The sequence below is a fragment of the Phragmites australis genome, chromosome 20 (assembly GCF_958298935.1).
Source record: "Phragmites australis chromosome 20, lpPhrAust1.1, whole genome shotgun sequence".
Taxonomy (NCBI): domain Eukaryota; kingdom Viridiplantae; phylum Streptophyta; class Magnoliopsida; order Poales; family Poaceae; genus Phragmites; species Phragmites australis.
The window spans coordinates 23,045,336-23,071,903 of NC_084940.1; the positions used below are offsets into that span (position 1 = coordinate 23,045,336).

General features: G+C 44.1%; 1 protein-coding gene and 1 non-coding gene across 2 annotated transcripts; one reads left to right on the top strand and one right to left on the bottom strand.

Annotated features, from left to right (window-relative positions):
* Positions 1–5,828: 5,828 nt before the first annotated feature.
* LOC133902604 (small nucleolar RNA Z247) lies at positions 5,829–5,963 on the bottom strand. Its single transcript, XR_009906929.1, has one exon. It is a non-coding gene; the product is annotated as a small nucleolar RNA Z247 (small nucleolar RNA).
* Positions 5,964–7,476: 1,513 nt separating this feature from the next.
* Positions 7,477–9,722, top strand: LOC133901884 (cyclin-D3-2-like). Its single transcript, XM_062343420.1, has 3 exons — positions 7,477–8,394; positions 8,484–8,596; positions 8,681–9,722. Exons 1-3 carry the CDS (start codon positions 7,761–7,763, stop codon positions 9,047–9,049), a joined length of 1,116 nt encoding a protein of 371 aa, XP_062199404.1. The 5' UTR covers positions 7,477–7,760; the 3' UTR covers positions 9,050–9,722.
* Positions 9,723–26,568: the final 16,846 nt, after the last annotated feature.

Genomic DNA, 26,568 nt, shown 5'->3' on the forward strand with positions numbered 1-26,568 from the left:
ACATAGGGTGTTCTAGCTGGTTGCTAGGCTTTTTTCCTCCTCCTACAAATGGGGTCCTCATCCCTTTATATAGGAGGGAGGAGGAGAACTTACACATGGGTCCAAATAGAGGACTCCTGCTCATCCTAATATCTAACACAAGCCATCATTACAGAGGACAAAGCATGCCCACTTGCCCTGAGGGTTTGATACATCCCCTCGTAATGCGCTGTAGATCTTTGGCTTTCATGTCGTCTCATCTGGGTGCTTTGCCCGCCACTTGTATGTGGAGTTATCAACTTGCCTGACCGGCCTGCTGACACAGTCCCATCCGTTGTACATTGTCGTGTTGGTCTGCACTGCCCCACCCTGTAGCATTTAATGCCATGGGATGGGACACTGCTCTTCTGCACCGTCCATGACTTTATTTGTAGGGGAAGGCACCTAGGGAAGGAAAAATCACTTGAGTAGATATCAATAAATGTGATTGGACAGTTTGTATCAGGTCCAGCCCTGCGACCAGTGGGGCTGGTCTTGGGTTCAGGCGAGGTCCCAATGAGGCTGGTCGCGTAAGCCTCGTACTTGTTGTAGGACTTCCTATCCTGGTCGTGCGATCGACTAGTTTTTTGGAAATACGCATCCTTAGTTCTTATATTCCTTAGGGGACCCTCTTGCCAGGGTACCCCTATACTCCATACACCGACAAGTTGTGTCTAGGTGTTACTGCCGAGACAGGGGATCAATGAGTGATCCTATATTTGTACCAAGTGGTACGTCGACACCTTGGAGTCTTAGTTGCTCGCCGACACCTTGAGCCTTGATGGCTCATGCTTCTTGACCCTCCAACTTGGTGTGGGGCGGCAGGAAGACGCTTGTACAGGGACCCGGAGACCCTTGCTTTGGTGGCTCAAGCTCCAAAGTGAAGACGGCAGCAAGTGACCAGAAGAGAGACTTGTGGTGAGGCCTTATCTTGGTAGCTTGTGGCTCAACCTACTTGAGGCCTAGGTGGCTCAAGGGTCATATCCGGGTGCCGTCCGAGAGCTATAGCCTAGGTGGCTACTTCAACGTAGACTAGAGGTGGCATTTGTGCTATCGATACCACGTGATAAAAATCCCTTGTGCTGAGTTTGCTCTCTCTACGTTATTTACGTTTCCATATTTACATACTTTTCAATCTACCTTTGCATGTTTACCTTCCTAGAGTAGTTTGCTAGGATTTGCTATAGGTTGCAAATCTTTTTGAATGATAGAGTAGGCACACTAGATAAACCTAGAGTACATTTAGATAGAAATTGATATAGGTTTATCTTGTGAAGTTTTTGGAGTCGATTAGTTTTAGGTGTCCTAATTCACCCCTCTCCTTTCTTAGGACATCATTGATCCCTACACCATATTATAATTCAAGCCTTCATATGCATATTATTTTCCTCACTACTTGATGAGTACGACATGTGCTCACACCTGCTATCACCAAACAAACTCGTTAGTTGAAGAAGACGTTGGAGAGTTCACAGAAGATGGATCGTTTTAAGATATTTTCTACATTGATCTTCCTATGGAGTGATTATGAAGGATAAAGCCCGCGTGGTTCCACAACAATTTTATTTAGATCTTGACCTTCGAAAGTCACTTTTATAAGATGATTAAAAATGATTATGTTGGATATTATAATGATTATCATCTATGAAGTCACTATGTGTTAGGATTAATTCCTGGGCTCAACACATAGATGATATTGGTCAATTTCTTGGACCGGTCTTGACACCTCCCCAGTAAGTTTGCATGGTGATTATCTTTCTGCTAAAGAGGAGCTCAACATGTTGTTGAAATTCATGGAATTTGCATAAGACATCAGACTTATTCTTCAAAAGATATACCTAAGTGAATTTTCTATAACCATCAATAAAGCTTACATAATACTTATTTCTTCCAACTGAACTAGGAGCATGTGTATATGTAACACCCAATTTTAAAGGAACAAAAACAGGTACAACACATGTATGCCAGGATCAAGTTTTCATACATGCGTTACATCATCAGGGTATCATCACAGTGCCATTATATAATAACGTTATTAACTTATTACAAAAGGACTCGAGGGTCTAAAAGAAAATAAAGCAAAAAGAGAGAGCTTTAGGACCAGAGGGTCTTCCATCTTTCACAAGCGTCAACCGGGGGCACACCAGCCTAAAACAGGAGCTCCGGGTCAAAGTCATCCTCATCAAAGGATGCAGTTTCATTGACGACTTTTGAACAACAAATGGATGCAAGAAAGGGGACAACGGTTGTGCCTACAATAATATACTCTGCAAGTGTAGGAAAGCATGATATGAGGCTTAAGCCAAGGAAAGGTTAGACACTGGTTAACGGCACTAAGCAATCTTATGACTTCAACAACAGGCATCCTATTTACTAAGTGTGAAAACACAACTATAACAAGGACAACTCATCGAATTTCATACCAAGACTCACTAGGTAATTCGTTTACCCGGCTACCCAACTAATCATACCAAAACCCTTATCCCAACTAATAAAGAAGAAGTCTAAACCCACTCTTGACTATGAGCACGGTTGATCAATCAGTTTGACACTCTACAGAGTTTGCATAGCTTTCTCCACGAGTTGTGATTCCTGTGTTGTTTCACACTTCCAGGGTGTGGAGTTAGGGTCTCACTATAAGGCCTTTATAAAGCTCCCACCAACTTGCAGGCACCCACTGAGGTTTCACTACTAACAGTGATTCCATCACTGCAGAAGCCCCCTCTTGCGCCACAAAACCGTCCACTGGTGCCCATAGAATTGGAGGGGTGGCTAATTAATTGGTCAGGCCATACCCATATAAGCTTCGTGGTTGTGCAATTTAGCCGAGTTACATGCTTCAAGAACCGGTCCTTAGGATCCCACACAGGAACAACCACAAACCAACTGTGCATTACTCGCACACGTGCATTCTCACACCATTAAAACACAAACATCATGTTAGGATCCATATACCATATTGCTACAAAATTACCTTACTCAGTTCTTGTTGCATAGACTCAATCAAGATTAACATTTATCCAACTATGATAGCACTAGCATAACTACTCATCATTACCCATGATTCATTAACGGCGACAAAGGATAATCATACAAAATCTAGTAAACCCTAACATGAGATTCCAATTTAAACAAGCATGCAATGAAGGATAAACAACTACATAAATATCCTAAAATAGGAGTAAGATGTTCAAGGACACTTTCCTTCAGCTGAGGGTTCCTCAAAGTCTTCAAAGGTTTGATCTTGCAGGTTCCCAAATTGATCACCTCCTAATGACACACCAGAAAAGCATACAAGGAAACTACTAAGAAAAGTACACCAAACAGTACTAAAACTAGGTTAAAAACACTATAAAAAGATTCTACACGTTGCTACAAACGTTTGAGCGTAAAATTTCCCCAAATCGGAGCTACGAGCAAACGGTTATAAGCTTTTGAAGTTCCAAGGGCTATTCTCCAAATTTTACTTGAATTCCGAGAATAACCGATTTGTTTTTATACTGAAAATCTTATTTATGATGTCATAAATCAAAATGAAATTATTTTTCAATTGGAAAATGCATGGAATAGGTCCATGGACCCATGGACCACTGTTTGGAGGCCGGTCTATAGTCCATGGTGGACCGATTACACAAAACGAAGGGGTATGCGATCTCGGTCGTTAGATTAAGATTCGATGGCTCAGAGGCGAAGGGGGGACCGGGCGGCGCTGGACACGGTCGACAGCTGGTCGACGGCGGCGCATGGCCGGAACCTCGCCGGAGAAGCGTGAAAATGCGCATCTGGCCACAGTTCGATGGGGGAAAAGCACAAAATGAAGAGGAGGGCATGAAGAGTCTCACCACAGGCTTCTCGATAGCGGAGAGGGACTGTGGGAGGCCAGCGACGGAGAGGGGTGGTCGAGTGGAGCTCAAGCTTGGTGCGGGCGATGCTCTTGGGGTTGGCGACACTGAGAAGCGGCCGGGAGTCTCTCCGGCGATCCTGTGATGCCATAGAGGGGAGAAATGAGGTTAGAGGGCTTGACCATGCAAAAATGAGCGACGCCAGAGCTCTTTACCGGTGTCGGGGAAGAAAGGCATGGCAGCGACGCAAGAGCGAGGGAGAGAGGGCAATAGCAGCTAGACGGGGTGGATAATGGGCTCATGATGCTCGGGAGGGGCTTAAATAGGGAGGAGGGGGCTCGGGGAGGGAGATCGACACGGTCAAAGCCATTTCCAAACCGGCGGCCACCTTCCATAAATCGGAGCAAAGAGAGGGGAAAGAAGGGGAAAGGGCCTAGGCGGTTTCCATGCGGTGCATAAAGGAAGGGAGGGGATCATGGGCACGGCATTGAATTAGTGAGAAATGACTTGGGGAGCCGCCAGATTTGGATGGCCGGTGGGAATTGGGGGCCAGATTGATGGGGAGAGAGGAGGAAGAAGGAGAGCCGGTCGGGCAGCTCGGGCGACTCTAGCTGGGCCCACTGGCAGAGAGGGGCGGAAGGGAGTGGCTCGAGCGTAGGGGAGCCGGCTTGGCCAGGCGGGCTCGGCCCGAGAGAATGTTGGGGAAGGAGAATGGGCTGTGGCCCAAGTGGGTGTGAGAGAAGGCAGCCCAGAAAGAAAGATGGGGAGGGAAAAAGGGATTTAGGCCGGATTAGAGAGAGAGAGAAGTCGGCTCGGGTCGGTTTTGCAAAACTAAAATGGCTCTTCTATTTATATTTCAAACCATTTTCAAAAGAGGTTTAAACGAGCGCCTTCTAGCGAACTTTTGCAAACATTTTTCACGCATAAAATCCTATTGCAACTACTACAATATGAATACAACAAACTTAACTATAACCTATGACAAATTTAAATTTAGAAAATAATTTCCTTCTATTTGATCAAAAATTGAAAATTTAGGGTGTTACAATATATCTAAGAACACAAGCTCTAAAGGAAATTTTTTACACACTAGAAGACTTAGGGTAGAGAAGTTGATGATTCTTAGCTTGCTAACAAGCATCACAAATTGACTCTTTATTGGACTATGGAGAACATGGCAAATGATTGCCACTCAAAACTTTTTGAACTATAACTGATGATGGGTGACCTAAATGATTGTGCCATCATTCTGGGGATGGTTTGATGGCATTGAGGACTCGTGTTGATGAAGGTGGCTGCTCCAAAGATGGAAGGGGGTAAACAACATGCCTACACCCGCCCTTACAGAAGGACTTTCTTTGTTGCTTGGTCCTTAACCAGATAGAAATTTGGATGAAATTCAAGATAAGTATTATTATTATATGTGAGACGATGAATAGAAACTAAGTTCTTAGTAGCATTAGGAACATGAAGGATATTATTAAGATGAAGATCGTGAACTGGGGTATGGACAGTATAATGACCAATATGATTAATAATTATACCTGCACCAGTGGCCGTGTGAACCTGGTCTTGTCCATTGTACTTCTCTCGTGTGGTTAACTTGTCGAGTTCACCAGTGACGTGATCGGTAGCACCAATATCGGTATACCAATTAGTGTCGACTCTATAGGAGGCAACTGCAACATTTGCCACTTTTTTTTCACCATCAAAGGTTGCATCAAATCTCTTCCAACAATGTTGGACAATATGTCTAAACTTGGAGCAGAGCTGGCAAACCAGTTTAGAACCCAAAGAATTGTTGTTGTTATTGTAGCTTCGGCCACCATGACCACCTCCTCTGCCTTCATCACATCCCCCGTCACCACGGCCTCATCCATCGTGGCCACTGTAAGAACCACATCCTCCATGAGATGCAATATTTGGTGTTATTTGGTACTGATAATCCTACACCTCCAAGCGTGCTTCGGTGGACAAAAGTTGTGCATAAAGATCACTTAGACTAATAGGATCTATTCTAACACTCATCGCTTCAATAAGTGGATTGTACTCAGTATCAATTCCTGTGAGGATGTAGGACACGATATCATCATCATCAAGCTGCTATCCAACAACAACCATCTCATCTGCAAAGCCTTTCATCTTTGAGAAGTATGCCGCCGTGGACTCATCAACTTGGACCGAAGATGAATAATCCTCGAGCGCGATTGGGAGGACAACATATCCTGAATTGCCTTGCAAACTTCAGCAACATTCGTCAATGTAGCCACCTGAGCTAGTACCTCCCTCGACAGAGATGCGAGGAGATAGCTCAATACTTGTCAATCCTACGCTAGCCATGTTGCATACGTAGGGTTTGCCACCATCTCGGTGGCCTTATCAGCCTTGGTGACTTTAATCATCTTTAAGGGCATGGTTGATGTGCCATCAAGATAACCAACCAACTGTGCTCCTCGGATGGGCAGCATAACCCGGGCTTTCCAAAGGATAAAATTATCCCTTGTTAGCTTCTCGGTCATTGGAAGGCCGAGAGAACTTGTCATGATGATTGGCGACACAAAAGAGGAGGGAGAACTCAACATAGTTGTATTGTGGAGAAGGATGGCTCTAGCACCATATAAAATTATGGAAGCGTATAACCCTCTCGGACCGCATCTCATCAATTTATAGAGCTAGAAAAACCCCCAGCATGGTCGTTACAGATTGTGATTGTGATTAATTGAGTTACAGATAGAAACCTATCTCTACTTGATCATCAGTTTAAACTACCGAGATACAATCCGATCCTATTTATATCTATACAAACTCTTAGTATCGATAACACAATCTTATATCTATAACTCAACACACTTCCTAATCTTCAGGCGCATGAAATCGCACGCTCGATTTCAGGTGACCGTGTGAACATCGGTGAGTATTAGGGAGGGGTTAGGGTTCGGGGTTCATTAGTGACTCCAGGGATTATAGGGAGGCTGGGGTGACAGCTGGACCAGCGGTGGATTGTGACGTGGCGGTGTGGTACGGCGAGGCGGTGGTGGCACCGTCAGAGCCGCGGGTGGTAGGCGGGCTGTGGGCGAGGTTGGCAGCGAGAGAGCTCGAAAATGGATTTGTTATCGAGGGAGGGGCGGTAGCAACAGATCCAGCACCAGAGACGACTGGAGGCGGGCAGAGCTAGGTAGCGCTGTGGGAGCAGGAGCTGTTGCATGATAGGCGATGGGAGGGGATGAAGTTGTTAGGAGGAGGAAGAAAGAAGGATAACCGTCGGATCTTAATTAGATGCCTAAGATTGATCGCATGAAGAAAAGAAATAGTCATATGCTAAATAGCATAACTCCTCACTCCAACAGCCACGAGCCATCTTTTGGTGCCATGGGAAGCGCAACGTTTGGAAGTGGGGAGCCAAGCTAGGTTGTTGTACGGTACCAAGGCACTAAACGAAACGACCCTAGCCACACGGAGAGGAGAGTGTGCGCTGCAGCGGCGCGCGTTGGCGTTGCTCCTCCTGCTTGGCTGCCTGGGGAACCCAAAAAGATGTTGGAGGGAAAGCCCAAAAAATGAAGGACAGCAATAAAGAAAAGAGCCCGCTGTGCCGTGCGGCGCTGCACTGCGCTCTCTCACTCCGGTCCTCCCCCCTCTTCGTCTTCTTCGCATACCCCCAATAAAACCTCCCCTTTCCCTCTTCCCCTCGGATGCTCATCTGTCTTCCCCTCGTCACTCCCCACGCCACTCAAAGACCAAGAAAAAGGACTTCTCCTAGCTGCAACCTCACTCACTCACTCGCCATGGAGGAGGAGATGCCGCTGCTCTCCTCTTCCACCTTCGCCACCGCCTGAGCTCGCTTTGTTCACTCCATTAGTAGTGAGGCCCAGTGTTGCTGCTGCCAAGAACGTTCTTGGTGCCATGGCTTTCGCCACCCTGTTCGACCCCCTCTACTGCCCCGAGGAGCACCTCGATCTGTACCAAGAACCCGGCGAGGACGAGGAGCAGCAGCAACGGCAGCGCGCGGCGGCTCTTGACGACGAGCTGCCGGCGCTGCTCGAGGTGCTCAGGGGGAAGGAGGGTGTAATGCTGGTGGCCGAGGGCGAGGAGGACGGGTACGGAGGCGCGGCGGGGCGGGAGGCTGCGGTCGGGTGGGCGTGCCGCGCCGCGGCGAGGCTCGGCTTCTCCGCGCTCACTGCCGCGCTCGCCGCGGCCTACCTCGACCGGTGCTTCCTCGGCGGCGCGCTCCGGCTGGGCGGCCGGCCGTGGATGTCGCGGCTCGCCGCCGTCGCGTGCGTCGCTCTCGCCGCCAAGGTCGAGGAGACGCGCGTGCCACTGCTCCTCGACCTCCAGCTCTGCGCCGCCGCCGATGCCGACGCCGGCGAGGCGTACGTGTTCGAGGCCAAGACGGTGCGCCGGATGGAGCTCCTCGTGCTCTCCGCGCTCGGATGGCGGATGCACCCCGTCACGCCCTTCTCCTACCTCCAGCCCCTCCTCGCCGACGCCGCCGTGCGCCTGCACCACTGCGAGAGCGTCCTGCTCGCGGTCATGGCCGGTGGGTGTTTCTTGCTCATCCGACTCCCCTAGGTAACGTGCTTGCATTTCCGTGGCAAAGACTTGACCTTTATGCTGCCTATGTTGCAGATTGTAGATGGTCTCGTCACCGGCCGTCAGCATGGGCCGCCGCCGCGTTGCTTGCTACCGCCGGCAGCAGCGACAACGACGTCGAGCTCCTGGCGCTCATCAATGCCCCGGAGGTCAGCGCAGCACAATGCCATTGCATGACTTGCTCGATTCTCATCGTTGTTGTGAGCCGGTGCTAACTGTTCGGCGTGGCGCAGGACGAGGTCGACGAATGTGCCAAGATCATCTCCGAGTCGATGGACATGAACTTCCTGGCCGTCAACGGCGACGGCAGCATTGGCAATAAGCGGAAGCACGCGGCGGCGCGGATGTACTCGCCCCCGCTTAGCCCGAGCGGCGTGATAGGCGCGCTGTCCTGCTTCAGCTGCGAGAGCTCGTCGTCCGCCAGCGCGGACTCCCGGTCCCCGGCGACGGTCGCCGCGTGGCCGCTCGCGGCGCCTGTGTCCGTGTCGTCCACCCTGGAGCCTCCTGGCCGGCCGCCTAAGCGCGCGGCGTCCACTGCTGCGCTCCCGCTTCCACCTGACGAGGAGAGCCGCGACGCCTGGCCGTCCACCTGCGCCGCGTGACGCAGCTCCATCGCCACCGCCACCGCACGGCGCGGCCGCTCGGTAGAGCGAGCGGAGATAAAGACCAAGAAAGCCATTGCCATGAAGAGGAAACAAGCAAAGATGTAATGTTTGGTTGCTTATGGCAGCACATTTTGCAATGATGGTTCTCGTTAGGGAGGGGATGGAGAAACTACCTTGAACTGGAGATGGAGGAAGATAATTACTACTGTAGGAGATAATTAGCCGTTGGAATCAACGGTAGGGTTAAGGTTAATTGCAAAGATGGTTCTTGTCTTGTTCTTGTTGGGATTGGGTTAAGTTGAAGCTGAAGCATCAGCGATTCAGGGAAGGAGGGAGATGGAGGCTAGCTTGCTTGCGCCTTGCCTTGCCAGCCAAACGCAGAGCAACGGCAGGGGGGGGGGGGGGGTGTCTTGTCCTGTCTGCTGCTGCCGGTACCAGTACAGTGCTGCTATGGTTGCGTACAGTGCTGCTATGGTTGCTTCTCTCCTCCGTCCCGCTCTCTCTCTCTAGACAGTGACACATTTGGCCTTGGCCTTTCATCAATGTGGCCTACTCCCCATGAACAATGCTTGAAGGATGAGCCTCCATTAATGTCCTCCTTTGAATAACTAAAAAGGAGTATTTGCTTCTTATTTGATGTAAATGTTGATGCCCCACTCTCTCTCAATCCCCCCACGATAAATTCTTGATTGCGTTGGCATTAATAATGCTGGGAATATATGTCTTTGATGTGTGCGTGTGCTGAATTAATTTTTAATTATTAATTCATGAGCAGGGAGGGAGGAATTAAAAACACTAACAAAATACTCCTCCAAGTTGCTGAAAACTTTGATTCCAGCACATGCTCCGTCCGTTGTGGTAAATCATGAAAGGCTTCTAAGACTCCAAGTTGCTGAAAACTTTTATTCCAGCGGTTGTTAGCTCGTGGATTGTAAAAGTTAGTATAATCTGTAGAAGTTGGTAAAATGTATATTGCTGAATTATTGTAATCTAAAAATCAAATTGTACAATTCAATTTTTAGTCCGCTATGAGCGACAGCCTCAGGTAGGGACGGAGCAGGATTGGACCATAGGGGTCGATGAGAGATAAATATAAATCAGTTCTAAAAGCTATTAAATTGATTTTGGTAAAAAATATAATTTTCTTTTAATATTGGTTAATATATTGTCTATTTTTTTTAAATAAAATACATGTGTTCCATGATCAGTTTAAAATATTTTATTCTTATTTATACACAAATTCATTCAGAGTAACAAATGTATAATCTTTCCTATAATAGATAATGATAGCTATCAATTCAACGTCTCGGTATTGCTTTTTCTAGTTTGATATTGACTTACTATAGAAATTGCTAAAAAAAATCTACAACTGAAAATAACTAGAGCTCAGATCGATAAAGAGTAATGTAACATAAATCATGACCATTAAGCATAAACACTTTAAAATTGATAAAGTTTGACAAGAAAAAACATTTTATTTAGATACATTCACAATAACTATGTGTAGTAAATTATACTTGATGGCATCTAATACCTGAAATATGTTAAAAAAACATAATACTTGAAACATATATAGTAGATAAAATTAACTTATATACCAATTAGATCTTAAGTTATTTGGTTTTTATATGATACTAATTACACACACATATATATATATATGTGTGTGTGTGTGTGTGTGTGTAAAAGCACAATTTTCTCTTAATATTGGTTAATATATTTTCTATTTTTTAAAAAATAAAAATACAGGTGTTGCGATGAATCCATATTCCATGATCAGTTTAAAACATCTTTTTTTCTTATTCATACACAAACTCGCTCACAATAACAAAATGTACAATCTTTCCTATAGATAATAATAGCTATCTATTCAACGTCTCGATATTATTTTTTTCTAGTTCGATATTGGCTTACTATAGAAATTGCTAAAAAACATCGATAACTAAAAATAACTAGAGCTCATGTCAATAAAGAGTAGAGTAATATAACATAAATTATGGCTATTAAGGACAAATATTTTTAAATTGATAAAGTTTGACAAGAAAAACCATTTCGTTTAGATGCATTCACAATAACCATGTGTAGTAATATATATATATATTGATTTTTAGCAATTTCTATATGTGTATGTATATACATATATATATATATATACATATATGAATATATCTGTATATGTACATATATGTGTGTATATATATGGGGGAACCCTATTCTACACCTAAAGCCAACCGAGTACACTGAACTAACCGACTTTATTTTGGCCTGACCGAACCCCGCGCTAATTAATTAGCACCCGACCATTCCTCCCAGCCAAAGCGCTTCCCCACCCCGAACAGAGCGCCTCCCCCTCCACGTCGGCGTGCCTCCCCTTCCCGCCGGCGCGCCTCAACCCCCTCCCACAACACCACCATACAAATTCGACACATCTCCACCGCACCTAGCACCCGCCCTACGGCCCGCACTCCGTGCTGCTCTCCCAACCGGAGCACGTCTCCCAGCGTGACACAGGAACCGGACCCGGCTGCAGCCACATGACCTGAGTGACCGTCCAGGGCAACGAGCAGGAGATCTTCGTGGATCTTGAGGCCTGTGGCTGCAATTGGGAGAGGGCAGGTGGACAAACATCTAGGGAGGCTACCTCGCGTGGTGGGGGTAGCAAGAATGGAGCGAGATGGGCAGGAACGACGATAATAAGAAGGGTAGAGGGCGCTTACTGGCGAAGGGGAGCTCTTCCTCGTTGGAGTCTGTGGCGTCGTTGACAGCGTTGTGGACCAACGACTCGATGGTGATGGACTGGGCTAGACCTGAGGATGCCAAGATGAAGCGTGGCAAGGGCTTCTCGCTGCTGATCTATGCGTGTAGGAGCTAGCTTGGATTACAGTAGCAATTGCTTAGTGATCCCTGGATGTTGCTACTGAGACCAAAACAAGAAAGAAGCATGGATCACCTACCAATCTACTGAATAAAACTTACACTACCGACAAACTTGAAAATGATTAATGATTGATTTTTTATGATTCAAATTTCAATGGTTCAATAGTACACTCTTTCATGCTACTAAACAAACTACTGAACTACTGAATAACTACTAACACTTACTAAAAAACTACTGAAAAAACTACTGACACTACTGAATAACTACCGAGCTATTAAATGATGAACTACCGAAGACAAGAAAAAACAACCGAAGATAAGAAAAAACTACCAAAGAATAGAAAAAAACTACCGAATAAAAAAAGAACTACTCAAGGACAAGTAAAGATTACCAAATCACTATCGAATCCTAACACCCAGTTACCAAAGATCAATTCAGATGCTACAGTAACTGGCGGGAGAGTAGGTTGGGCGAGTTGCTACAGTGAGACATACACGTCCAGGGGCACGCTCACGCTAGCGGCATGCAGTGCGTCGCTTGGCCGCGATCAACCCCACGCGGGCGCGACTGGATGCATGTGGCGTGTAGCTGTGGGTCATGGGAAGGGGCGCGCACGGCTGCACGCAAGGTGGGGCTGGCTGCATACGGCGCGCGGCTGTGGGCCATTGGAAGACGGGCGCGTGCGCGAGGCAAAGAGGGTTGCATGCGGCCGTGAAGTTAGGTTAGGCTGAGTTAGGTGTAGAATATTATTCTACAACCTATGTGTACAATATAACATAAGCATAGAGGGCCTGACCCTCTGGCCACCCCTTGTCTCTTGCCCCTGCCATCAGATCAGATGGAGCTATCTTTCGATGCAGGAAGACGATGCCGAACCTGTCAAAACCAAACTGTGTAAATCAGCACTTGACGGGTTGGGTTGGTTTAAGACGTAAACCCGTTGAACCGGAACCGACTCCTCATACATAGGGGAGCAAAGTCACCGGTGAATAGTGATTCAATGAACAGAATTCCCATAAACAGTAGGGAACAGTTCTCTAAGACATATGTCACTGTTCACGGGTGACTTACCTTCTTTATGTTAGAGGAGCTGGTTCCCTGAAAACCACGTTACTCATTAGCACTTGGCGGGTTGGGTTGGTTTAGCCATCAAAAACCTTACCGAATTTTGGTACTACCAACAACATTTGGCTGGTGTTTGGTTGGCTTCCAAAATTTGGCTTTGCCAGTGAAATTTTATAGTACTGATGCCTAGGTGGCAGCACCCCATTAGCTGCATGCAACTCGATTTTACAGAGTCAACATATTTTAAATCAGTATATTTTCTAAACGGTTATCAAATTGTGATTCGTTTACATATCATTGTATACTTTATTCTTTGTAATTAAATCTACAAACACGGCGCAGAGAGAATGGCAAACTCCCATGTCAGCCACGTAACAGTAAAAGGCAAATGGAGTGGTCTCTAGTACTATGCGAGGGGGGTGGATTTTGTTAGCTTTTGGCAAAAGCAAAAAAAGAGGCACTTGCAGTTGCATGGAGGGAAAATAATGGAGAAGATCCCATTCCCATTCCCATGCATGGAGAAGGGGAATCCTTGTGTTCCAGAGATCACAATGATTAGGTGCATCTCGGTGGATTACTCTATTATGATCACATGCTATACGTATCAGATTTGCATCTGCGTGACATGAACACATTATGAGTAAGCAGAATGATGATGAGTTGATACCGTTATCCTAATTAAACGTGAACAATTCTGAAACTAGATAAATATTCTCTTCTAGTACTTGCTTCTTAAAAGAGTTGCAGCATAGCTAATAACACTAGGTTTATTTCAGATAAAAAAAATATGGGAGTTGCTATTTTATAGGCGACTGAAACTACCTTCCTTTCGGTCACGAATATCAGCGACGGAATCACGATCCAACTTCCGAAACATCATCTTCAATGATTCTCTTTTTCCTCTTATTACGATTTTCTCTTACCTATTCGCCGCCTGCCTAGCCCGCCTCTTCCGGTCCCCAACGATTCTCCCGCCGTTGAATCCATGGCCACCACTCTCGTCATGCTAATCTGGCAGCGTTGGACCATTTCTGTGCCTACCCTACTACCGACGCCTCCCACCAGCCGTCCTTCACCACCCACGGGCTCATCACTCTAACCGCTTGAAGGGATCAGTGACGTCCTAAGAGGGGAGAGAATTAGGACACTTAGAACTATTTCGGCTCCAAAAATAACACAAGATAAACATATATCAAATTATATCTAGATGTGCTCTAGGTTTATCTAGTGTGTCTACTCTACCGATCAAAACGCTTGCAACCTATCTAAGAAGGTAAATTGTAAGAATGTAAATACGGAAACGTAAATAAGGTAGAGAGAACAAACTTAGCACAAGGATTTTTTTTTGTGGTACCGATGACATGAATGTCACCTCTAGTTCATGTTAGAGCTCTACAAAGGATATGCTCCCAGTCGACACCTGGTCATCGCTCTTGAGCCACCAAGCCACAAAGAGAAGGCCTTCACCCAGATGAGCCACCAAGCCACTAAGGAAAAGTCTCACCATTAGCCTCTGTTCTGGTTCCTTGCCACCGTGATCATTTCAGAGCTTGAGCCACCAAATCAAGGGTCTTCGCGTCCCCGCACAATCGCTTTGCCGCCACTCCACACTAAGTCAGAGGGTCAACAAGCTTTCCGACGAGTCACCAAGACTCTAAGATATCGGTGTACCATTTGGTACAATGTTGGATTACTCCTTGATCCACTCTCTAGACAACAGTCATCTAGAAACACTCTCTTTAGGCCTATAAGCACTAAATACTCTTTAATCTTATGCTTAATCATCTTGGATAATAATTTAACCACTTTGGTGGCTTGGATGTCTTCTCAGGTGTACATGAACTTCTCTGGACTTCAGCAGCATGCCACACATTCAAATGACTAAGTGGAGGAATATATATAGCCTCATACGCGCGCACTAGCCGTTAACCTAACGGCTTAGAAAAATTGTTAACACCGAATGATCCGGTGAGAATAATAGTAATAACATTGGATCATCTAGTTAGTACAATCTTACAAACTAGCCGTTGGAACCCCACTCAAGCCTCTGTGAACACCGGATACTCTGGTGAATACTTCATCTCCATCACCGGACTATCCTGTGAGTTATCCTGAACCATCCGAGCCTTTTCTTTTTCTCTGTGTAAATTGCTCCAGTGAAAGCATCCGGTGCATATCACTTTATCATCGGACTATCCGGCGAGTTGACTTCAGCCAATCGAACCAATGTAACCCTCTCTGTAAATAATGCTATGGTGTGCACAACCTTCGTCACCGGACCATCCGATGAGTTGAATTTTGTTTTGTCTCTTTGCACTATTTATTGTCCGGTGTGTACAACATATTGATCACCGGACCATCCAATGTTTTGATTTTCAAGTTCAATGGCTGCAACCTTCTCTGGATAAAATACTTCGGTGTGTATCTTCTCTGATCACCGGACCTTCCGATGATGTCTTCAGACCTCTCTCTCCTTTGTCAAATATGCTTCGGTGAGTTCAACACTCAGAGTACTAAACCATCCGATGAGGCAAATTTTCCTGAGACTTCTCTAATTCTGTCTAACTTTATCCCGACTGCGGTGACTTTCTTCACATATTGTAGCCATGAGACATACTAACATATATTCTTAACAAACATATTAATCATATTAACTATATTATCATTCATCATCAAAATTATAATCATAAACTAATAGAAGCATTTTTTCTATACTACTATTCGTCATCTTCACTGATTAGCCACCTCCCAAGGCTGTCGTCCCTATAAGGCTGAGGAAACATCCTGACACCCCCCCCCCCTCCCGAGCAAGAGCCGCGTTGGCGTAATTCGTCAACTGAAATGGAACTCAGTTACAGTTGCGCCTGAGCACTAGGAAGAGCGAAAAAAATGTTTCTGTAGCAATTAAATACTATGAGACAATTTTGAAAACCTACGTAATGCATTTAAACTATCATCTTCTTATACTCACCTTTGACCACCTTTTAGTGATATGTAAACAAAATAATTACAAATCTAACTATACGGAGGAACCATTTATGAAAACCAACTAAAATTTGCATGTGATAAAACCTTGTACTCTATGTGGGGGGTGTGTGTCTATATATATATATATATATATATATATATATATATATATATATATATGTTGGTGACATGCTTCTATGTGTATTATTGTTAATTTTTTAAAGTGTTGGTTGCACGCGACCCTTATTAAAAACTAAATAGGATGTAAATACAAGTCTAGTACGATCGTCTTTTTTGTAATTTTTCAACAGTAATGCTTACAACGAGATAGATGATTAAATATTGCAACAACCATTCGTGCACGCCAATACGGTGTAAGTAACCCACTACTACAAAAATTATTTTTAGAGGCAGGTGATAACTCGTTTTTACAGGCGTTTAGTGCATCCGCCTGTGATCGAAGGCCTGTAGAAATAAATAATTTCACAGGCGCAAAAGTGACCGCCTGTGGAAATCTATTATCACAGTCGGTCCATAGACGGTTCCTTAAACGGACCGCCTGTGAAAATTGATTTCCACAGGCGGTTCCTTAAGCGGACCGCCTGTGATAATCGGTTACTCAATCGATATTTTTTGAACCGAAAAAAGCAAAAAAAAAAAAATTTATACCGACCAGGAACCCCACGCGGTCGCGACGTCGCGAGTCACAAGTCATGCGTTTTTTCGAGCGAAATACGCGCGCTACGCGGTTTTTGGCACTCGAACTCGAAACTTGTCGGGTCGCGCGATCCCTCCCCACCATCACACCAGAGAACGACAACTAAACATTGAGCATATGTAATTCTTTTGATATCTGCAATCCGAAACTTTAAATGATTATTTGGGCATCTAAATGACCTCAAATGAAAAACTTTTCAACTACAAAGTTGTAGATCTCGTCGAGGGCTACAATTTTCATATAAACTTTATCCTCATCCGACTTCGTATGAAAAAGTTATGAATTTTTGAAGATAAGCTGTCACTCATTTTCACGAGCGGTTTCTTAAGCGGACCGTCTGTAAAAATGTGGTCATTTTTACACGCGGTTCACATAAGGAACTGCCTGTAAAAATATATGACAGCTTATCTTCAAATATTCATAACTTTTTTATATGAGGTCAGATGTGGATAAAGTTTATATGAAAATTGTAGCCCTTGATGAGATCTACAACTTTATAGTTGAAAAGTTTTTCATTTGAAGTCATTTAGATGCCCAAATAATTATTTGGAACTTAAAACGATTATTTAGATATCTAAATGACTTTAAATAAAAAGCTTTCAACTACAAAGTTGTAGATCTTATCGAGAGCCATAATTTTCATATAGATTTTTTCCTCATCCGACTTCATATACAAAAGTTATAAATTTTTTAATGGATGGACATTTTCAGAGGCGGTTCACGTAAGGAACTGTCTGTGGAAATGACTATTTTTACAGACGGTTCACATAAGGAACCGTCTGTAAAAATATATTTTTACAGGTGGTCCGTAACTGCAGGAGACCCTCGCCAATTGTTCAGACGGTTTTTTAAATAAATCGCCTGTAGAAAATTATTTTAAGTGTCTTGAAAAATAGTTTATGTAGTAGTGACCGTTGAGATCCAGGCAAGCAAAACCTGCAAAATGGTGAAAAACTGAAAATGAAAACATGAGCTACAAATTGAGGTTTGAGATTGACTTGGGCATTGAGAACGGATAATTTTGCATGTGAAATTACGGCAGAGACGACGTCGCTTGCAATCCACGACGAACACAGTAGATATATACTACCATGAGGTAGACGACGCTGGATTAAAGCTAAAGCATCCATCTGTAAACAAATTACAAGCAGGTGAGACATGGAGCTTGAACGTTTCAGCCGGATCAGCGTCCAAACCGAAACCTTCGGAATCGCAAAGCGGTTTGCAAGCAGGTGAGACATGGACTCTCGTAGGCTTTGACCTCGAGACAAGAGACTAGTGCCATTGCTTTGCTTTCCTCCAAAGACTACACGTCTCAAAGGAGTGAGTGTCACCCTGTCCCCTTCTCCATGGCATTACTCTTCTTTCTGATGATAACCCCACATAACCAAGCTTCTTTTGGAGTATACATGAACAGCTTGCACTTGGAGATTGGAGTACTACCAGCATCTTTTTTTTTTTTTTGTCCTTGGAGCACTACATATATGACATGACAATGTTAAAAAGAAGTGTGTGGATATCATAATAGGTGACAGGTACCGCACTCGTCACCCTGAACATTTCACTGATAACTAGTTATAAGTGACAGGTAAATACTATTACCAATGAGATTATTAGTGATGGATCAAAAGTGAACCTGTCACTTATTAAGATCATAAATGACAGGTCATAATTATGAACCGTCACTATAACCCATCACTTATTACAATGTGACCCATCACTTATGACTAACGAATATTTTTCCTTTTTTTTACACGAAAAATAAAAAAATATTTTTTCACCCGAGTCATCCCAACACATGTTATCACCACTCGTCATGTGTCACAGGTAATTTTTCACACTGTTTTAATACTTTGCGTTCCAACAGAATCGAACCCGTGACCTAGCCTCGCACGCGTAGCGCTCTTACCACCTCACCCTCGAGTGCGTTTTTTTGAAGGAAACCAGAGATGCTATCCTTTTAACTTTTTTGCCGAAGGAAACCAATGATTTCATTAGTGATGGGTAGTAACAGTGATCTGTCGCCAATGACTGATTTTCATTTTGAAAAATAAAATACGTGACCAAGACTGCTTTTAGTAAAAAGGGTATAACTCTTGTATACGGACTCCGATTTTGACGTTTTTTTGACTCTACAGATATCTACAAAAAGTTACATCTGTTTCTCTCCTACTTTGTCATGTTCGGAGAATTTTTCAAGGCCAAAAAGGGCATGGAAGATTGAGTTCTCACCTCCGAAAGTTTCTGCACCGTTTTCGGAACGTACGTTTATGTCCATAGCCACCACCCCTTACATAAAACTTGAGCAAAATTGTACAATAATTCCTATTCTAGTGTTGCTAAGGTGAGAAAAAAGAGAAAAATAAATTTTTTTAGCATCATATACATATATATATTCCCAAGGCTGTATATTATATATATACACCCCTGATGAATAGAGAAAAATGACATAGAATACACATATATGAGTATATGTTTGTCCTACTATACATATATACACACACACATGGTATAAACTAGGAGTACATGTACTTTTGCACCATATAAAATGATAGCGCTCTCTCTCTCTCTCTCTCTCTCTCTCTCTCTCTCTCTCTCTCTCTATATATATATATATATATATATATATATATATATATATATATCGATCATGTACATCTATAAAAATAACCATAAATATTGTGTAGTGTATATATATCTACATAAACCTAAGTATATGAATACCTAGGGGTATATATATACACATAATACATGAAATGGTAGCTCTATGTATTGATCAAGTCATTGGTGATGGGTCACAACTTGACCTGTCACTAATGACTGGCTAGGATGACCCGTTACTGATGAGTTAGTTATTGGTGACGGATCAAATTTTGACCTGTCACCAAAGACTGGCTAGGATAATCCGTCACTTATGATTCATACTTGATGACGGATCACAATGACCCATACCTATGACTGATCTAGGATGACCCGTCACTTTTATCACCAGTGATGGGTCATATTATGACCTTCCACTCATTTCATGTCTCTTTTATCTGTTTTTCACGTAGTGACAAGACAAAGTGCATGCATGCCTTAAACAATTTTGCCATCCAACCTTACCAAAAGATAACCAATGTGACATTTGGCGCCTTGCTAATTTCTCAACTGAGGTTTTAATTATCACTTCTGTGTCTTGAAAAAGGTTTGTGTAATTATCATTCGCATCATTGTTTGTCATAAAGTCATCCAAATTTTGGGCCGTCCAGTCTTAACCCAACACTGTAGATGGGCCTCAGCTCACATAAAGCCCTCCTAACCCTAATCCCCACCCCATCTCACGACTTTGCTCCCACCCCACGCTCTAAATCCCTACCACCTTGCCTGTGCCACCACGGCCCGAAGGCAATTCGGTGATCACCTCCATCACCGAACCTTATCCCTCCCTCCAACATCACACATCTCTTCTTCCCTTTGCTCCCCTACCTCCATCCCCACCCTGATCAGTTCCTCTAGATCCGTCACCCTCGATCGCCTTTTCGCTTAATCACTGCAAAATAGCAACACCCCACCTACCATCATAGCCCACCATACAAGCTCTACAAAAACCTACCTTGCCCGCTACCCACCACCACTGTCAGGCTATCGGACCTCCCTGGACATCGCTCTAACCTGGGGGCATGGGGAGCCCAAAATCCTAACCCCTAATCCCCTTGACCCTAACCCGAACGGAGCTCGTTGGAATTGGAGGGCAAGCTAGAGTTGAAGAGCTCACTGGAGATGAAAAAGGAGGTATCCAACGCATGGATCTCATCATCAATTGGAAGGTATGAAATTTGCATGGTTTTTCCCATAAAGTTCATTCGGATTATAATTAACCATCTCCTAAAAAAATTGCATGTTCTTGCAGGGCAATTGGAGGGGGGGGGGGGGAGAGTAAGGCCAGTCAACTATTGGAGACTATTCCACCATGGATAATTTTCTTTCTCCAAATGAAGGTAGACATTTGACCGTGCATAATTTTCTCCAAAAAGCAAAAAAATTAAAGCTTTTGTTATGCACCTTTGAACAACTCTCTGGCCTAAAAATAAACATTCAAAAAAGCACATTGTTCTTCTTTGGAGCGGCAAAGGATCATGCTGATCAGTATAAAAATATCTTTGGTTGCGCTAAAGGTGAGCTACCTTTGTGCTATCTAGGGATCCCAATACAATATCGTAAGCTAAGAAACTCATACTGGAAAGAAGTGGAGGAACATTTTAAAAAATACTAAGCAGCTGGAAGGGCCAATACTTGACAACAGGAGGCAGACTCGTACCTCTAACTCAGTTTTGAGCAGTCTTCCTGCATACATGTTGTCATTTTTCCTAATTCCAAGAGAGGTTCTAAAATGACTTAACTACTTTCGATCTAGGTTTTACTGGCAAAGTGATAGACACAAAAAGAAATACTCCTTGGATAAATGGAATGTCCTATGCCAACCCAAAGAATAAGGGGATTTAGGAATTCTGGACCTGGATATACAAAATCACTACTACAGAAATAAGCTTATATGCCACCGCATCACTGTCGGTTCCTAATGGACCGGAAGTTATGGAGCATTACTGCCGGTTCATAAGCTGTGAAAAAAAATTATGCATCGTAACTTACAAACCAAGGTCATCACTGCCGGCTCATATTAAGAACTAGCAGTGATACTTATCATTGCCGGTTCTTAATACGAGCCGGCAGTAAATGTGGGATCAGACCCGAAAATTCAATGAACTTCCGTTTCGGCTCGCCTCATCGCGCCTGGCTCGTGATCTTTTCACACTGGCCGCACCCCCATCCCTCATTTTTCTAAGTTCCATCCTCACCTCTCTCCCTCTCTCTCTCTCTCTCTCTCTCTCTCTCTCTCTCTCCCCACCGGCAGATACCGAGAGGAGGAGGCTCGGTGGGTGAGGTGGCCGGAGAGGAGGAGCCCCTCCGATCCTCACCTCTCTCTCTCTCTCTCTCTCTCTCTCTCTCCCCACCGACAGATCCTGAGAGGAGGAGGCCCGGTGGAGGTGGCTGGAGAGGAGGAGGCTTGTGGAGGTGGCCAGAGAGGAGGAGGCCCGGTGGAGGTAGCCAGAGAGGAGGAGGAGCCCCTCCCATCCTCACCTCTCTCTCTCTCTCTCTCTCTCCCCCCCCCCCCACTGGCAGATCCCGAGAGGAGGAGGCCCGGTGGAGGTGGCCGGTAGTGGATTTGGCTGACGGCCAAGTCTTGCCGAGCAACGACGGCGACTGGAGCATGTACGTGATGTCCGCTATCGCACCGTGCCTGCAGTACGCAATGGGCAGGGCATCTGTATCGAGGTGAGGTCCCTGAACAGCAAGGCATCCTCAATGGCCGACCGGCAGGTGGCGTGCAGCTGCTTGAAGAGCATGGCGAGCAGGCTCAGGGGTGCCACCATGGGCAACGCCAACATCCCCAACAAGTGCGGCATCAGCGTCGGCGTCCCCATCAGTGTGTTTTGGTTTGATTCCTCGGCGTATGCGTTGCTGCTAACTTGTTGGTCTGAAGCATATGTGTACTGGTTTGATTCCTTGGCGTATGTCTAAAGCATAATTTGTGGGACCTTGTTGGTCTCAAGCATATGTGTATTGGTTCGGTGGATGTGGCCTCGTCAGCATGTTCTGTGGTGGCAGCCATCGTGCCATCGTGTTTCTTGTGCAGGGCAGGGCAACGCCAAGCTGGCGTGGCAGCGGCGACGGAGAGGATCGTGCGCATGGCCAAGTAGGGAGGAGCAACGCCGAGCTGGCATGGCGGAGCGCATCGACGGTGGCGGTTAGCCGGCTCATTTCTTTTTTTTTGGCTCTTGGAACCACTTTCACTACCGGTTATACAACTGGCAGTGAAAGGGGTGTGACTTTCACTGCCCCTTACGTACTGCTGGTTCCAAAACCGGCAGTGAAAGCTAATTTAGTACCGGCATTACAGGGGTGTTATGTAGTAGTGAATATTGCTCTCCTCTGCAAATGGTTTGTACAAACTACTCAGTGACGAGGGGATGCAACAAGACCTCCTTTGAAACAAATATCTGGGATCTAAACCACTTATTCAAGTGGAAGGGAAACCAGGTGATTCCCACTTTTGGTCTGGCTTAATGAAAGTAAAGCACACCCTTTTCTGGTATGGCTCATTTAATGTTAAATATGGGTCAAAAATCATATTTTTGGAAGATAGTTGATTGGGTAATTCGCTATTAAGAAACTAATATCTAGAACTATATGACATAGGACGAAACAAACAAGACATGGTGGCTACCATTTTGTAGGCTTTCCCACCAAAAATCACCTTCAGAAGGGAACTAATTGGCTCAAAACAAATATTATGGAATGATCTCCTTTCTTGCCTTAGAAACATCAACTTGAATGAAGAACAAGATGAGTTTCGATAGAACTTAATCCAATTGGGAAGTTTCTTTATCAACTCACTCTATAGAGCCCTCGTTTATAGTGATCAGCCTATCTAGTACAAACAAATATGGAAACTAAAATTTTCATTAAAAATTAAGATCTTCATTTGGTACTTACTCAAAGTAGTGGTATTAACAAAGGATAACCTAATTAAAAGACAATGGCAAGGCAATCAGAAGTGCTGCTTTTGTCATAAACTGGGGATGATTAAGCATCTCTTCTTTGAATGTCGCTTCGCTCGTTTGGTATGGTTTATAGTCTAGGTGGTATCAAATCTATACCAACCATGAAATGTACCAAACATGTTTGAAAATTGCCTACGTGGTCTTAGTAAAAATTTGAAATCTAATATTCTAGTGGTGGTAGCTTACTTTTGTTGGTCTCTATGATTATATATGAACAATATTGTCTTTAACAAAAGAAAACTTGTTTTTCTTGTACACTTTTGCTCCATACGTGGTCGGTGATGCAATGATAGGAACATCGCCAAATCATTACATCTAGATGTGCACACTTGGAGCGAGCGGCTAGGGTGCTCTATACCTGGTTTGGGTGGTACTATAATATTTGCATGTTCTCTTTTGTTTTAGTTTTCTTCTTGTTTGTTTTGTTCCTTTCGTTTGGTTGTGTGCATTCTTATTAAGAGGCAGGAGACGAATTCTTATGCGTTGTATCATCTTGATGGACTATGAGAGTTTATAGAGCTTTATTTTTCAAAAAAAATAAATAAAGGTAGACATAATTGACTAATATGTCACCCTTAGACCGGAGGATCATCCCTTGACCAATTTCTCCACGATGTGCCTTGATTGGCATTGTGCAATTTCCATATCAGTGCTTCGTCACAAGCATACAAAAGTCCCCAACAGTTTGAGAGCACCTACTCCTTAAAAGTTCGCAAAAGCACTTCGAAACATTTTGGAATTGTTTATCTACTACTACAATTCACCTAGACCTAATAACTGTGGACAAGAAGCTAGCTCATAGAGGTTTTGCAAGAAAAAAAAAAGGTTTGTGCTCAAAGCATCTGTCACATTGAAAATATTACCTGTAATTTGTTGTATAAATTGTGAAAATAAGAGCATGGATTCCTTAATTCCATACATAAGAATATAAGATATAGATAGTATATCAACAATACACATGATCTGAATGAAAAGAGATAGAAGAACTGAAATAACACATATCATGAGTAATGTATAAATTGGACAGCAGATGTGACAAAGAATTATTAGTGCTCTCAGAAATGAAATAACAATTGGCTCCAGAACTGTAAATGTTCTGCTCCCAAATTGTTCCACAATAAGCATCATGAATAGAGCAAAATTTCAGAGTGCCACAATAACAGATAGAGTCTAATCTAGCTCTCAGAATTTCCAGTTCATCATACTGAAAAGAATTAGACAGATCAAAAAGAGTTTTCAGTGTTTCTCAGTAATTCTCAGTGTTTCTCAGTGCTAGCAGTCTACTGCCTTATAACAGGAAAGGAGCAACCTGCTACCAAAGACAGTTCTACACTGCCAGCATATCAAAACTCAATACCAGAGGAAACTAACACCCCCGAGAACATAAGAGCACACATACAGGGATCACACAGATGACCTAAGGTGTAGGAACAGAGTGTACATCACTCAAATAACCTCCAGGGGAAGGCAGTGAATCACAGAGCCAAACTCATCTCATATCACAATTATAGAACTCAAGAAATTTGCTCTATATATCTACATATCTCATCATCATCGAGCAACTAAGCATGCACATCTAAGCTGTCCAATTTAACCGAGAAAGAGAGAGGAAGGTTGATATACTCACAGTGCTACACACTCAAACAAATTAATCAGAGAGGCAAGGCACGGCTTATGCCGCTGTCCCAGAAATCCAACAACCCGTCGTTGCCGCCGGAGTGAGGAAGACGGAGATACAGTGCCTCTACCACACTACCACTGCAGTGCGGGCGAGCCTCAGCGGTGCAGCACCGAACAACACCAGGAGCAGCTGCTCCTTCACTCGATCTCCCAATGCCGAAGCACCAACTCCAGAGAGATAGAAGCTCCGGTCCCAGATCAGAAATCAAGCCAAATCAAAGGGATTAGAGAGGTTAGAGAGGAAAAACCGAGAGGAATACTCCAGTCTCGTCTGCCGTTTCCGAGAGGATGCTGACCTTCAAGTAGGCGCGAGGGCGACGCCATCCAAACTCCCAAGCCCGACGGACCCAGAGATGGTTGTGCCGCCGCCGAGCCTCCCTCTCTCAGCATCTCCGCCAGCCCCCACTGAGCCCTTCGTCGAACCCTAGCGCCAGCCGAGCTTAAGAGCTCACCGTGAATGGGCCCGGGCCACAAAGAGGAGACAGGCCAAAGGCCCACGAAAACATTAAAGTTTTCCTATTTTCTCAATATAATTGGCATCAGAAATTAACCAAAGCATCTCCCTAGTCTAAAGTGAAGACTTCTAGAGGACACACAGCTACACAAGTGCTCTTGCCATGTTGTGCTTCCCTCTACCTTTTTCTCTCACAAATCGTTTGTTTGTCTTCAATTGCTTCCAATGCCTTTAGTATTATTATAAGTCTAATCCCCATTTGGCCATTTGCAATCCAAGTCACACAGCTGGGGCTTGCTTTGCTTTGGACTAAGCACACAGCAGTATTTGAGCACCATGCCTAATTGCCTATGCTCCCACATGATTAAAAACAAGGACCAAAGAAATACTAGTACTGATAATAAAAGATGCAGCAGCTTTGTTTTGTCCTGTGGTGGATCAAAGCAAACCAGAGAGACAGGTAAGGAAGAAGGGGAAGAGGAAAAACTAGGAAGGCAATGGCAAGGTAGGGCAAAGACGGCAGGGAGCAGACCATGCATGCAGGAACTAGTGGGCACAGAGTCTTGTTCCTGCCTGCCTGCACGTCTTTGCTTGCTTTCTGCCGCATATGACATAGCATAGGAGTAAAACTCTAGTCCTACAAGCATGGTGTACCTACATGTTAAGTACACATTGCCCCGGGTCAAGCCAAGCCCCCACAGCTCCTGCTGTAAAATACAGACAAAATCTTGTTAAAAGTGTCTATGAGATTACTGTTTCCTATTGTTTAAAAAAGTAGTTTCTTTAAGTATCAGAAACAAAACTATTGCATTGGGTCAAGTATATATGTTGTTGGGCACGATGATATGGTATTACTTTTTTCTAAATATATATCGCTGAAAAATGATATATACTTACCATGGCGTTGAAGTATTCTTTTTACTATGTACCTTTTACTATCTTTCCATATGAAAATATCTAAATAATCTACATATGAATTTAACGGCACGCTCTACACGAAAATTATTTTGAACGGGATGTCCTATCTTAAGATTATTCCTATGTGAAGGATAGCATGGATAAACGTTGTTATTTCTTTGATTTTACAATCTTGTTGATTGTTTGTATAAGTTTACAAAGCAAATACAAGATATTGTCAAACTAAATGAG